The sequence below is a fragment of the Cibotium barometz genome, chromosome 11, assembly GCF_041138505.1.
Source record: "Cibotium barometz isolate CiBa-2024 chromosome 11, ASM4113850v1, whole genome shotgun sequence".
NCBI classification, from domain to species: domain Eukaryota; kingdom Viridiplantae; phylum Streptophyta; class Polypodiopsida; order Cyatheales; family Cibotiaceae; genus Cibotium; species Cibotium barometz.
Window position 1 is genome coordinate 37,985,744 of NC_141056.1, and position 14,913 is coordinate 38,000,656.

The 14,913-nt window shown below is 45.7% G+C and overlaps 1 protein-coding gene across 2 annotated transcripts in view; it reads left to right on the plus strand.

The window, feature by feature from the left end:
- The first annotated feature begins 325 nt into the window (after positions 1 to 325).
- Positions 326 to 14,913, plus strand: part of LOC147634143 (uncharacterized) — a 39,922-nt gene continuing 25,334 nt past the window's right edge. The window contains exons 1-2 of one of the 2 annotated variants that reach the window (XM_086805268.1): positions 326 to 980; positions 1,068 to 1,374. In XM_086805268.1, coding sequence (XP_086661394.1) covers positions 1,104 to 1,374 — 271 coding nt within the window. In that variant the 5' untranslated portion in view covers positions 326 to 980; positions 1,068 to 1,103. The remainder of the gene's footprint in view (positions 981 to 1,067; positions 1,375 to 14,913) is intronic. The other variant, XM_086805269.1, reaches the window with a different exon arrangement.

Here is a 14,913-nt window from a genome sequence, read left to right on the forward strand (position 1 = left end):
TTTCCTCTAGCATGGTTTTTGCCAAAATTTATATTTCCTAGGGGAATTGGAATGGCTATAGGAAGGTTGTGGGCCATAGTGGATGTTGAAACTTATAAGCCAGCGCTAAGCACGATTAGTATTTTAATCTCAACTTAAGGATTTGGACTAAGCACAACATCTGAAGAAAGGGACGTGGACTCAACCTTATCATCTTGTCTGAGAAATTTTTAGAGTTATAAATGGATTAATGATACTTATCCCAGATAAATTCTCTACGAATAATAATAAAATCTCACTAATTCAGAACATTTGCCTGTCCAAAACATGAGCGCCACTGCCGACCATCATCACCACAGCCCACCATCATCCCCACAGGCTTTTTCTGGGAAACCTGCACTTGCTTCACTAGCCTAGCAGCTATTGTGTCTGCTTATACATGCCCGCCCCATCATCATCAAGCTGGCCCTTTTCCGTGAACTGTGGGGTACACTCCTTTACACCCGTCGTAAACTTTGGGTCTCCAATCCATATCCGCCCATTACTGTGTGCAGACTCACCCTGCTTGCACAAACAGTAGGTACTTTCTTCTAGGTTTCTTGTACATTTCTTCTCTCTCTCTCCCTCTCTCTCTCTCTCTCTCTCTCTCTCGCTTCCGTGTCAGTCATAGATTTGGGCGCCCTCAATACTCTTCAGCAGTCATAGATTTGCGCGCCGCCCAACAGTCTGGACGCTCTCCCCTGCTCTTACTAGGGTAACCTTGTACGTACAGTACACGATGATGTATCATCCTCTTCCCATCCCCTCCTCTAGTGCATTTTGATCATGCCCAGCCCTTTTGCCCTAATGGGTTTTCTTCAGTTTTCTGAAAAGCATTTTTTCTGGTTCCTATTTCAATGTATTAAGCCCTTAGTAGTCAAAGGAGGCAAAACCAGCAAATCCAGTCTCAGCAGATCTTCTGTACTACTGTAGAACCCATCAGGGGGGAGGATCCTTCAGAGGTATTTATCATTTTATGTGCGCCATATCCGCAACCGCAGGAAAGGCAAATTTTTAAGGGTTGTTTGTGTTCACTTCTTGATTAGCAGATAAGCTAGGGATAGTGGTGTGCAGAGGTTTCCATTATGCAAGCTGAGAAAGCCCAAGGGGAGAAGGGAACAGCAGGGCAAGGTTCAAGCCCTATTTCTTCTGTCGCTGCTGCTCCCACTGTCCAAGGAGTGCCTTGGTGGGGTGGAGTTGGCCACCAACAGGCTCTCCAAGCTGCCTGCTCCAGTCCTGGCAGATCCCTGCACATGGAGCACCCTAGTGCCGCTGCCACTGCCATCAGACCGATGAGCTTTGTGCACCCTCACACTATGCAGCAAACTCAAGTTTTAGCTCCATCTCTACCAGAAGGTCAGGGCACATTCTGGTCTTTTGTCTCAATCTAGTTGTTTTCCAAATATTCTTTTCGCAGTCTAATGCCAGAAAATAGTAAACTGGGTTGTTTATTAGCAGTAATTTTGTACGCGTGTGTATGTGTTTGAGAGAGAGAGAGAGAGAGAGAGTGAGAGAGGGATGAGACCTATGACGATACAATAATATGTGTGAGTATTGTGGTGGGAAATCATAGGGCAACTAAGCAAAGCGTAATGAAAATAGATGGAAACGGAAGACACTGATGAACAATGAAGGCATGATATGTCAAAGGCATGCAAAATAACACCGTAATGCCAACACCCGAACTCTCACGTTGAGTCTGATAAGAGCTTGACCACTAGATGACAGCCTACATCAATCTATCAAGACACAGCACATCCCCCCCTGCCCCCCTCACTTTCCTTTTCCTTCTCCTATAAGTAGGGCTAAAAAGGTAATGTTGCGTTACAAAAGAAAAAACACACACAAGATTTAATTCAGATTTTGGGGGACTTCCTGTGTAGAGAATGTTAGAATTGGGTTGCCACCAATGCATTGTGGTGGAATGCGTGAGGAGCCAAGGAACTCGTGGAGTAATCCCACATGCAAATTCGGGGGCTTGGATGGAGCTCTATATATACCATAGTGGGATCTTAGGTATCTTCCCCACTTGGGCTTTTGTGTGGACGTGAGGGGGGTAGTAGGTGATGGGGATTACTACCTTCCTGTGGGTCTGATGGTAACACATGGGGTTCAATCATGGTAGTAGAGCACTAGGTGCTCGATCTTGGTAGAACTCTCGCTGTTTGAGATCTTCCTCTAGGTGATGGTGAGAGATGGCTGGCTGATAGCGATGAGGATCCATTGCAAAGGGATTGGGAAGGTTCGCAGGACTAGGGACCTTTGGGGAGATGTTCATGCAAGAATGTAGTAGTGCAAGGATTTCACGTCAACAAACTTCTATTGGCCGACTGTTGAGTTGACAATCGCAAGAGTTGACCATGTGGCAAGGAGTGATAAAGTTGCACAATGTAGAAGCAAAACATCGAAGAGAGGGAGAGTGGCAACGAAAGAGAGACATCAGGCAATGAACATTATATCATGTAGCGAGAGGATTTTACAATGGCAATGCCAGTCAGCAAATGGTGTAGAGAACAAGTGCTTGTGAATGAATGAATTGAGTTACAAGTGAGAAGGGAAGAGTCCTTTATATAGTGAGAAGTGAAGCTGGTCGAGTGCCCTCAAGGAGCTGGTCAACAACAACAAAAATAACCACGGCTAGACAAACATGAGAAAATACATGTGTCCAAATAAATGGTCCAGTTCCCAAATCATTGAGATGCACAAATTGTAACACCTCCTCTGTAGCTCATAGTGTGCAAAAAGTTTGAAGAAGATAAGCTGATAAAGATGCAACCATGGACACTCCAGTATTGCGCAATACCGGATACACCTCGGAAAGAGCACTTGCCATCCTGATGACTCGAAACAGAATGCCACCCTGAGCAGCAAAGAAATCTGCTTGGCTCCGAATTCTCACACAAGTGTGCAGTGAACTCCAAGAATAGAATGATGAGCTGTTGGACACCTCTAGTCCATAATCTTTGCTACACCAAGTAATAGACGTGGAACACATCCAGTCCATAGCTCCAAAAAAATGAACTTGTCTTGCCAGATATTTTAACTGCCTGGAACTCCGACACATTGGTCTCATGCACCAAAAGTCAGGGCTTGTGACAGCCCCCTCCCTTGCCCATGAGCTGGATGCACACGGGGGGAAACTATCTGGATAATTATAGAGGTTGACCATCGAGATCCTCCTTGGCTTTTGCAGCCTTGGGGACACTAGAAGTATCAGAGTCCTCATCCTGTATATGATCATTGCCCTTCTTTGAAAACTTGGTCCTGGCATGGGCTGCACCATTGGTCTTGCAATCCTTGGCCAAATGACCCTGCTTTCGACAAGAGTAGCAGCCACAGTGTCCCGTTTGTTGCACTATAGCAAGTGCCTGATCTTACCCACTAGGTGTCACATGAACTCTGCACTGTAGTGCATGGTGACAAGATGGCTCATCATCATCATCAGTGCAACATTGTACATTATTAGCCCCCTTTAGGATGATATTTGTCGTGCGCCGTGACCCCATTGTAATCCTCAGTCCAGGATGTCAGGCACGAGCTACGTAGGTCATTCCTCAGCCTTAGACAATCAGTCAGTCGAAGTCCCTTAACCCACCTGAAGAGATTCATTCATGCATGTAGAGTCAGTGGAAACTTTAGGGTTTGCATTAGAAAGCACTTTGCATATTGCATATCATTCATCCATTGCATGTAGACCATTGCAGAAACCTTGAAATAGCATCTAGCATTTTTAGGATATTTATTAGCATTTATTTGGCATTTTTCCATAATTTCCAGCAGTAAATATCATTATTTAACATGAGCACTTTATGCTTAAGTTGGCCAGCATTAAATGCCAGACGACAAGCACTTGTGCATATAAATAGCATTCCATAGCACTCATTCTAATCATCTCATAAATCAGCCATCAAGCGATTGAAGCATTCATCACATCAGCCTTCAGCACAAGGAGCATAAGCGATTGAAGCCTTCATCACATCAGTCCCCAGCGTTTTTCAGCAAGCGTTTCATCCTTCAGCAGCTAGGAGCTTCAACGCATGTGCATTCAGCCTTCATCAACGAAACGCATCAGCATACAGCATTCAGCCCATCAGGATACCTTACGTTTTCTGCATAGGAGCAGTTTTCAGCATACATATCATCGTCGTTTTACTACAGCACTTTGGTGAAGGTAACCTGCATTCATCCATTCATTTTCAGCATTCATTCATAGCTTAGAACAGTCCCAAACAGCCCAAACCTCAGCCTCAGAATTGCAGCCTTCCCTCATTCCATTGGGAAGAGTGCATAGGCTCGAGATTGGTCATCATTAGTGCTTCTACAGCCGTGCACAGTTCAGCCCGACTCTTGGTCCTCCGAGATCTCGCACTTGGCTTATTGTCAGTCTCTTCAAAGCAATAAAGCAAATACTATTCCGGTAACGGGATAGGGGGCCCTTTAATGCGTAATTTGGGACCCCATACGGTGTACAGTTTCTCTCTCTCTCTCTCTCTCTCTCTCTCTCTCTCTCTCAATCTCTTAAAGTTGATTGCTAAACTCGCGAAAATCAGGATACAAAGTGTGTGACAGGATCCTTAATTATGAATACTTCTGCTGCATGTTACACTAGGAGGGAACCTTACCTGCCTTTGAGAAACAAGGACAAATTCCTCCTCCAAGAGGGAACTCATATCCATGGCAATAGCACACCTTTGCAAGCAAGACTTTGTGTGTCAAAATCCCACCGGATCTCCTCGTAGAACGCTCTTGGTTTGAGACTCGAAACCTGCAAACAAACAAATAAACAAGAAGGGGGTGCAGGCTTGACTCACCTCCCAACCACGACAGCCGTTGGCAAGCCCCAGTCTTGGCTGTCCCCACCGAGCCACGAGCTAAGCTATTTAGGTTGACGTACTGACCAATCTCTACCTTGCGACGTCCCATACCGCCACGAAGCTACCCTCGCGGGCCTCGAGATTGCTGCCGGCCTCGGTTGCTTGCGTAAAGCAGGTGCACGTCTGCACTAGATCCAGGCTCCAGACCATAGAGCTCTCACAAATCACGCGAGACTCTATATGACTAATGACTAACCTTGGCCACCCTTTTATAGGCTCTTGCCCGGTCATCTGGCGTCCACACTTGGGCGCCCGTGCGTTAGTCTATCCCTAACTCAGCTCGCCAATCAGCCTGCCTAGCTCCAAGCTTCCCCAAATCTCGAAGCTAGTCTTGTGTGCGTGTAGCACACGGTAGATACACATTGTTCACATGACATACTCCCCTTCCTCTAAGAGCTCACTAAAAAGCCAGGGTAATCTCTCTGAAGAGTAGTCAATGTCTCCCATGTAGTGTCCTCCTCAACACGATCCTTCCACTTGATCTTGTATTCTGTGGATAAGCGTATTACGCAATCTTCTTTCACGAAATCCAAGAATCTTTTCAGGTTCGTGCGGAACAAATGTCATGTCCTCGCCATCTATGATTTCTTGAGGAGTAACTAATTGGTCTGTTCCACCCAGTACTTCCTTAAGCCTACTGACATGAAATACAGGATGAACTTTCACATGAGACGGCAAATCCAATTCATATGCAATTGAACCAATCCTTCGTGTAATACGAAATGGTCCACAGTATCTAGAGGATAATTTCAGAGATCGACCTGTTCGTAAAGTCTTGGAATATTTCGGAACTCGCAAATACACCATCGTTCCTTCAGAGAACTCTCTGGGCGAACGATGTCTATTAGAATAAAATCTCTCGGTCTTGAGCACTTCTAATAGATTCCTTCACAACTTGTAACATTTCTTGCATATCTTGCAAAAAATTACGTGCTGCATTATGCTGAAGTCCTGATAATCCTATTGTAGCAGGTGATCTAGGTTGAAAACCATACATAAGCATGAAAGGACTAAAACCTGTACTCGAATGATCATAATAAAATGATTAAATACCCTTGCCTTCAGTATTTCTTCGCGATGGAAGCCTCCAAAACAGTCCCCAACAGCCGGTATTCTTCATGGGCAGCCTTCAAGAAAGAGAGAAAGAGAGTAGCCATCATCAGGGCAGCCTGTAACGGTGGTAGAGGCTAGTGTGCAACAAGAGAGCCTCCATTAATGAAGAGAGAGGGCTCCAATTTATAGATTCAGGGCTCCCATGAGTGAAAATGGAAAGAGAAGGCTATGATGACAAGTGGAGAGCCACACAATAGTTGGAGTGACAAGTGTGAGGCCATTGTCTCACTTTGATCCACTTTTTGACAAGTGTGAGGCCACTTGTCTCACTTTGATCCACTTTCTTGCCACATGTCCCAACCTAAGAGATGGGTTCTTCCATAATCTTTACCTCTAAAAATATCCCAACTAGTAGACATTCTGTCATAGGCACTTTGCCAACTCTTGGTATTTGCTCAATTCTAGATGTAATGACGCGAACAGAATTTCCATCAGAGTCGGGCCAAAAATAGCAAAAGGTCCTTTGTATTCCAGGATAATCCCTCATTCCCAAAGCTTGTATTTTCCAAATATTTAGACATCCTGGAGTCCACCAGAACCCTTTCATTGGGAAATGTCCAAGCTGGTGACAGCTGCCAGATCTCCAATCCCAAGAAGTGGAGTAAGCCTAAATTGGTCATCTCAAACTCCTTTGACAAGGCAGCCTTTGTCACTGCAATGTGCTCCACATGACCGCCAATGAGAATGAGGTCATCCACATAGAGGATGATCAACGTGACCATGCGGCATACCCGAAAGAGATACAAGTTAGAATCTGCAACTGATTTCTGAAATCCAGTCCGTAGAAAGAAGGAATCAATCTTCTGATTCCAAGTCCTAGGAGCTTGCTTAAGACTATACAAGGTCTTTCGCAACGTGTAAACCATCCCCTTTGATCCTGGAACCTCAAAGCCTAGAGGTTGCTCAACATACACCTCCTCCTGCAAGTCACCATTAAGGAACGCGGATTCCACATCCATCTGATATATGGGCCACCGCTAAGAAGAAGCAAGGGCAAGAACGGTCCGAATCGTGGTCATCCTTGCTGTTGGAGAAAAGGTATCCTCATAGTCGATGTCAGGTTGCAGAGCATAACCCTTAGCCATAAGTCTGGCTTTGTGTTTGTCCATCGACCCATTTGACGTATACTTGGTCTTAAAGACCCACTTGACACCAATGACTGACTGTTTTGACGGCCTCGGAACCAACTCCCAAGTTCTATTCTTCTCTATGGCATCCAGTTCCACCTGCATGGCTTTCCTCAAGGTATCCTGTGCAAGGGTTTTCTTTACGGAAGTGGGCTCTTTGTCCTGCATGATACAAGACATCAATGCATAGTTTACTTGTAAGAGCTCGGCTAAATGACTTTTGTCATGAACTCTATGCGATCATCGAGGTCCGTCCTCTGTGGTCCACTCAGAGGGAAGCTCAGTAAACACTGACTCGCGAAGGGTGTCTAACAACCACCTGGGTACTCTAACAGAACGCGGAGCCTCCTGTTGCTGCGGGGGCTCATCATCTCCAGCCGCGGGCTCAACCTCCTCAAACGACTGAGGTTGTCCACCTGGAACAATCGATTGGGAATCATCAGACTCGTCTGGGTCTCCAAGAAGTGGCGCTCATTAACAGTGGATGCTGGAACATGCTCATCAAAAACCACATCTCTGCTGACGACAACCTCGTTTCGCTCCGGGTCGTACGTGTATCCTTTGGAAAGAGAATTATATCCCACAAAGACAAGCTTATGGGACTTCGAGTCAAGCTTCCCTCTTTGCTTCTTTGGAATGTGAACATATGCATCACTCCCAAACTTACAGAAATGGGAGACATCTGGTTTCTTGCCAAAATAAGCCTCAAAGGGAGTCATGTTCGGTACTGTGAAGTCGTCGGAGATCGGTTGAGGATATGGACAGCTGTAGCCACAGCCTCTCCCCAAAGTGGACAAGGAAGATCACGATGCTCCAACATCGTCCTCGCCATCTCCACCATAGTCTTGTTCTTACACTGGACTACTCCATTCTCTGAAGGCGAACCTGTATTGGCCAGCTCCTGCTTGATGCCATGTTCCGCACAAAACTGCACAAATGCATTGGAAGAAAACTCTCCTCCTTTGTTAGCCTGAAGAGTCTGTATCTACAAGCCAGACTCTTTCTCCACCATCACATGCCACTCCTTGAACCGAGCAAAAGCGTGGTCCTTCTGGGAAAGGAAATAAACCCAAGTGAATTTGCTACAATCATCAACAGGCAGCATAAAATACAAAGAACCTCCCAAGGATGGCATCTGCATAGGTCCACACAAGTTAGTGTGTACCAACTCCAAAGGTTTCGAAGCTTGCCTGGAAGCCTGCTTCTGAAAATATTCCTTGTGCTACTTACCACGAATGCAAGAACTACAACGTCCTTGCCTGTTGCCAACATCTGGCAGGCCATATGTCATGACCCTGTGAAAATGGGTGCAGCATAAGTGTGAGCATGGTGGTCGGTGAGCAAGATAAAAATTTAATTGTTCATATACTTGGGTGCCTGGACAAATGGTAACATGTGTGGACATCCCCAAGTGTGAAGGGGGACCAAGGGATTTAATATTTTAATGTTTATAACCTTGGGTGGCCCCTAGGCATAAGTGGCCCCTAGGAAGGTTTTAATAAACTTAAATGGGCCCTAGGATATTTATGGAGAGAAGGGGCTACTCCACTTTTGGAAGTACACGCCTCTCTCCCTTTTTTTTCTCTCTCTCTCTTGCTTTTGGAAAGAGTAAGGCGGCAGGCAGTGTGGACTGCAGGCGTGAGGAATTTTCTGAAAAGACGGCGCATACAAGTCGTGAGGCTGATTGCAGGCGTGGGGGATTTTCTGAAAAAGAAAAGCTTATACAGGATACAGGCTGCAGGCTGCGCCTCTCTTACTCTTGCTTTTGGAGAGACAGTAGGCGGTCCAGGTGTGGGAAAGGCAGCTACAGATAACCTGCGCTGCTGGTCATTGGAGGCTTCTTGGAAGGGCTGCAGGCGGGCTATTTTGCTGAGGCTACAGAGGCAGTAAAATACTCTTCCATGCATGCTTTTAAGAGTTTGAAACAGGCTGATTTTGCTGGCTGTGCTACAGAACAGAGATTCAGGACTTTATCTCTCTCTCCCTCTCCTTAGTTTTTGAAGAGCTGGTTGGCTACTGGCTGCAGAGCAAACAGGTGCCTACAGGTTCACCTCTTTCTCTCTCCTTTGCTTTTGGCAAGAAGATGGTTGTAAGTTGGGAAGTGTGAATTGTGAGGAGGGCCATCTCAAGCAAGTGTGCCATCTCAAGGGTTCACAAGGTCTTGTGAAGTGAGGGTGGGTGGGAAAAAAGAAGAAGAAGAGGGTGCAAATAATATGCAAGGTGGCTGTCCAACGGTGATGGCCGCCTTCTACCTGATCTCCAAGTCCTGTACAACCCAAATAATCTCCAATTAGCACCTTAGATCAAACCCTCGACGTCCCACTGTCTCCAAGCTTCAAGCCACCTGGGGCTCTGATACCATGTCAGAATGCACAATGAAAATGAAGGCAACTGCTGTAGAGAGCAAAACGCAGATGAAAGAGAGAGAGAGAGAAGCTGTGTAACTTTGCTTTATACACTCAAGAAAATCTCGGATATACAACTGGGAAGTGTGGGGGGCAAGGGGCCATTTTATATGGCCCCAGGCTACTGGTCGGCCAGCCTAAAACAGGCTGACAACAGCAAAGAGCTCACGACCAGCCTTGGACTGCTCGTGACCGGCATAAGAGCTAGTCGGCCAGGTGCCTGCAATCGGCCAGGACACCTGACCAGGTCGGGTACCAGAACAATAGTCGGCCAGCATCAGAGGACAACCGAGAGACAAAACGCAGATGAAAGAGAGAGAGAGAGAGAGAGAGAGAGAGAGAGAGAGAGAGAGAGAGAGAGAGAGAAGCTGTGTAACTTTGCTTTATACACTCAAGAAAATCTCGGATATACAACTGGGAAGTGTGGGGGGCAAGGGGCCATTTTATATGGCCCCAGGCTATTGGTCGGCCAGCCTAAAACAGGCTGACAACAGCAAAGAGCTCACGACCAGCCTTGGACTGCTCGTGACCGGCATAAGAGCTAGTCGGCCAGGTGCCTGCAGTCGGCCAGGACACCTGACCAGGTCGAGTACCAGAACAATAGTCGGCCAGCATCAGAGGACAACCGACAGCCCGCCACACCTTAGAAAAAAATGGGAAAATACATGGAGAGTGAGGAAAAATGGGGAAACACTAAAAACGAGTGACAACCCAAGTGACTAGTGGTTGGGTGCTGGTCGACTGTTTGAAGCCTTCCCTTGTGCTGGCTTACAAAGTTGCTGGCCAACTCTTATTGGATCAGCAGGAGTTGGTTGATTTGTGTGAGACTCCTCTCTGCTGTCCGGTGGTCTGCTGGTGTGTAAACCTCTGCTGCCCGACTTTCTTTGGGACTCTTGAGAGCTGGTCGACTGCTGAAGCAATCCCTTAAGGCTGGTTGATTTGCTCTGTAGGCTTGGCAGGGTTGAAGATGGCTTTACAGGGCGGTCCCAGGCTGATGTGGGAATGTTGTGGGCTGTCCATGGTTGTCCTGCACGTGCTCTAAGCCGGGAAAGCTCTCTTTTTCTGTGAACGAACACTGAATTCAGCATCTGTTTTGCTTTTGTTTTCATCTTGTACCTGAAGAATCAGGTCCTAGCTAGTGGAGAATCCCTAGGAACCCACAAGGTTTTATCTGAAGCAAACTCCTTTTTGGTAATCTAACCATAAAAGAGGGGGGGTCTTCTGGCTCCTAGTGTGGTGTAATGTGCATAAGTGTCTTCTTCTCTCTCTCATCTGGCATGTTCATATGTTTGATTAGTATGTATTTGAAGTGATGAGATGTATGGGTAGATGCAAGTAGATGTGATCTGATGAGGATAAATGAGGAAATAAGTGATGAGTTAGAAAAAGATGTGATTAGATGAGAATGGGAATACTTATGAAGTGAATGTAGATTGATGTGTGGGCAATGTGGATTGATGTGGATGGATGTATGGATGATGTGGATTGATGTGGATGATGTGGATGGATGTATGGATGATGTGGGTTGATGTGTGGATAATGTGGTTTGTCGTCGTGAATGGATGTATGGATGATGTGGATAGATGTGTGGATAATGTGGATTGATATGGATGGATGTATGGATGATGTGGATGGATGTATCGATGATGTGGATGGATGTATGGATCATGATTGATAAGATTTCCGTGTTACAGCTGCCCTTCCGTTACATAGCCCTTCAGGTCTCTCACCTTCGCATTTTGACAGTGCAAGTCCCAGCCCCATCTATTGATCACTGGACTCTTGGTTCGTGCTAGAGATGGGAGATTTGTAGCAGCATTGCAGCATGGCACATCTCGAGAGCTCGATGCAATGAAGTCATTGAAGGCACCCACACTCCGCTTGCAGAGTCCATCAAGAGCATTTGGATTGACATCATTCATACCCTCCACGGCCAGTGGGGGAAGCTGGAGGGTGGTTCTGACCATATGCGGAAGCATCGAGAAGCCTTCTTGAGGCTCTGGTGACCTAGCCAGTTTCTCACAGACAGAGGTGGTAAGCTCACTTGGCAGCACTACTACCTCCTGTGTGGTTATTCCCCCCCCCCCCCCCCTTGTATGAGATAGCCTTGTCCTCATAGAGCGACGAGTCACAGGAGAAGTGCATCCTTCCTCCCCTCTTGTTCTTTGGTCCTTGCTTTGTACATGGAGGCGAGTTTGTATTTAGCCCTCTGTGGCTGGCTTTTGTTAACTAATAGAAGGATCTTGTTTCCAGAAAAGAAGAAGAAGAAGAGAGATTGGTGTTTGGACTGATGAATGACTGTGTTTGGACTGATGAATGACTGCTTGATGGAATTGATTCGGCTAGCAGAAGTGGCTGTCGGCTTGCTGCTAGACAATAAATAGGCATAAAATGCCAAAGATGTTTTGCATTATCCAATGTTGTCCCATGTGACTAGTCGCCAGTTGTTTAGGTCCTTACTGGCTGCCGGCCATAGTTGTCACGGTACGAAAATACGATACTGTATGGGAATTTTTGTTACGATATGAAATTTTGGGATACCGTACGATAAAATACGGTGTTTTTTAACACTTACAAACTATGGATCTTCAAGCTTGAATGTGAGGGAAGGTTGAGGGGGGAGGAGTCCACAGAAGAGCCTGCATGGGTAATGCGATACCAAAGATCTCTAGCGTAGTGTTTATGACTAGGGACCGTCCTTGCACAGTTACAGGCAATGCATCTAGGGTAATAGGTTTAGGGACTCCTTTGTAGATAAAAATGGCCCTGTCCAAATCTTCTCCCTTGTACATAACTTGAGGATTTGTTTGTCTAGCCTACCTATACCAGGGATCTCCAAATGATGTAGCTAGATTCTCTCATCCTACCAATCAAGTGTACACTACCAGTCTACCTTGCCAGATTTTTTAGGTCTCTCAGCAATCCCATATGGAATACAACGTTGTGAAGTATTGTGGGCATTTGGGATCTTTGTTGAGCAGGATTTCTAAAATTTTTTGAGCATTTGGAATTTATTTCTCGTCGGGGGAGGGGCTCGGACCTTACGAAACCGTACGATATCGTACGGAACCGAATCGTATGGTACAAATAGGTTCATACCGGTACGAGAAACAACCTTGCTGTCGGCTGATGTCAGATGGCTGTCGACAGGTCCCTAGAGCCCTTCCACGATGCTTATGATGATGATGATGATGATGATGGTGATGCTGATGCTGATGATGTTGAGTTTAATGAGGGTGGACATCTCATCATCTCTCTTCCTTATCTCTCTAGAAGTGGGTGCCTCTCTTCACGAGGCCTCTTTGGCTGTATTTTCTACTTTTTCTCCTTCCCTACACCATATCCAAGCTTGCTAGTGTGTTTTCCAAAGCTTCCAAGACTGTTCACATGTGGTATTCACTCTCCTACACACTCCCAATGATTGAAATTCAGCAAAATAGCCCTTATATTTGCTGTAATTTTTGGTCTTCTGGCTGAAAACTCTGATTTCAGCCTTCCTTTGTCAAGTGGAACCATAGGGGAAGGCTTCCCAGGGTTCCCTGCATCCACTTGAAGGCTTTTGTCGTGAAGAATCGCGACGGATTGAAGGTTTCAACCCTCCATATGCTTCTATCACGAAGACTTTCGCTATCCTCGACTCTACTTGCAATTGGTAAGCTTTAATGCTCAATTATGGAAGCAAGTAGTAGGAAGGAGGAGCAGGTCTCCATGTTCACATAGCCTGTGTAGTGTTCTCTTGTCCTACATGCTTTAGATTGTTTCTACTGTGTGTTGGTGGAACAATAGAGAGCAGATGGCAGGAAATATGGGCACTTGAGAGGATAGTGTGAGTTGCAAATCTTTACTGACGACCATATTGTTTGCAATACTGTATTCATATGCATTGGTATGGAAATCTAGTCGGAAATTCCCATGACACTATTACTTCGTTCTCCCAAGATTATTTGAGGGAGGGGTCAGCCGTTTCGGCTCGTTGTGTGTCTCTTGTCAATTCAGCAAATTACATCTTGTATTGTGCTTGTTGTCCGTTAAAAATCTTAGTGTATTTAAGTGTATCGATTAGCATTGTGTTCAACCAAGCATTCCACACCGTCGGTGGAGTTACACTGGTATCAGAGCATATGGTTCTCTTTCACTTCCATCGTGAAGGACGATCATCGTGAACACTAGCTATCTCTACACCTAGGACACTATGGACAGCTGTACAGTGAATGTTGAAGATCACAATAGAAGAGGTGGGGACAATGAAATGCATGCTTCCAATGCTTTACAGGAAGAACAAACTCATGTGGTGCATACTAGGGAACCTGAACATGTGGGACAATCGTCTCGTGGTAAAGAGAAAATGCAGGAAGGAGAGTCCATAGCCTTAAGGGCTAGAGTTACTCGTATGTGGGCTCTTCTTCATGCACAAGAAGAATTGAAGCTCTACTCCCAGGATCCATTGGTACATGATCGTTTGAAGGCCAAGAAAATTGAATTATTTATGGATCATGTCATGTCAATGATAGCTCAAGAGTTCACATGCAACCGAGGGATGTAGCACGTGCATACTTGGTTCATACTGAGGATGCCTATGCAGAAAAGGCAACCATCCCACATGTCTTGGTATCCCCATAGGTGGTTGAACAACAACATATGTCTAAGAGGATGAATCCTCATGCTATCGGAGAGGAACCATCGACGACTTCACGCCATGCAGGTGTATCTTATGTAGCCTGTGAAGGACGCAATGTTTATGCTAGTGGTCGAAATGTATGTCAAATGCCATTGCCGGCTTAAAATGTGCATGTACAACACATGTAACATGGGCTGCAATTTTTTGCTGGTGTAGGTATTCCGCGTGTCTCTCATGCTATTCATGTCCTTGAGTGTGCTCGTGAGGGAAAAGTTATGCGTGAGAATGCACCAATGTATGTTGGGGGACCAACCATGCCTCATGCTTACAGGGCACATGTTTCTATGCCCAATACATCACCTTTTGTTCCTAAAATGATGCCAGTCATGTGATCCGGCATGTAAGCATGTTCATGAAAGGTCCTACTGCTCATTGGTGGTTTTCTAAGAAGCTTTTCCCAAATCTTGTTAGATCATTGGAAGAGTTCAAGGAGAGGTTCTGTGTTTGGTTCTTGTCTCCTAATGCATTAAATGAGATAACAATGAAGTGGGATTGGGTGAAGCAGAATGAAGGAGAAACGATGAATGAACATGTGCAAAAGTTTTGGAAAGTGATTTTGGAGGTGTCTCTATTTATGCATGTTCTAGAGGCGAAAAGGAAGAGAAGGTTTCAATCGGGATTATAACCCGTGTACAAAGCGGGACTACAAATGTATTCTAGTCACACCTTATAGCAACTAATTGTAGCCGCCATTGCCA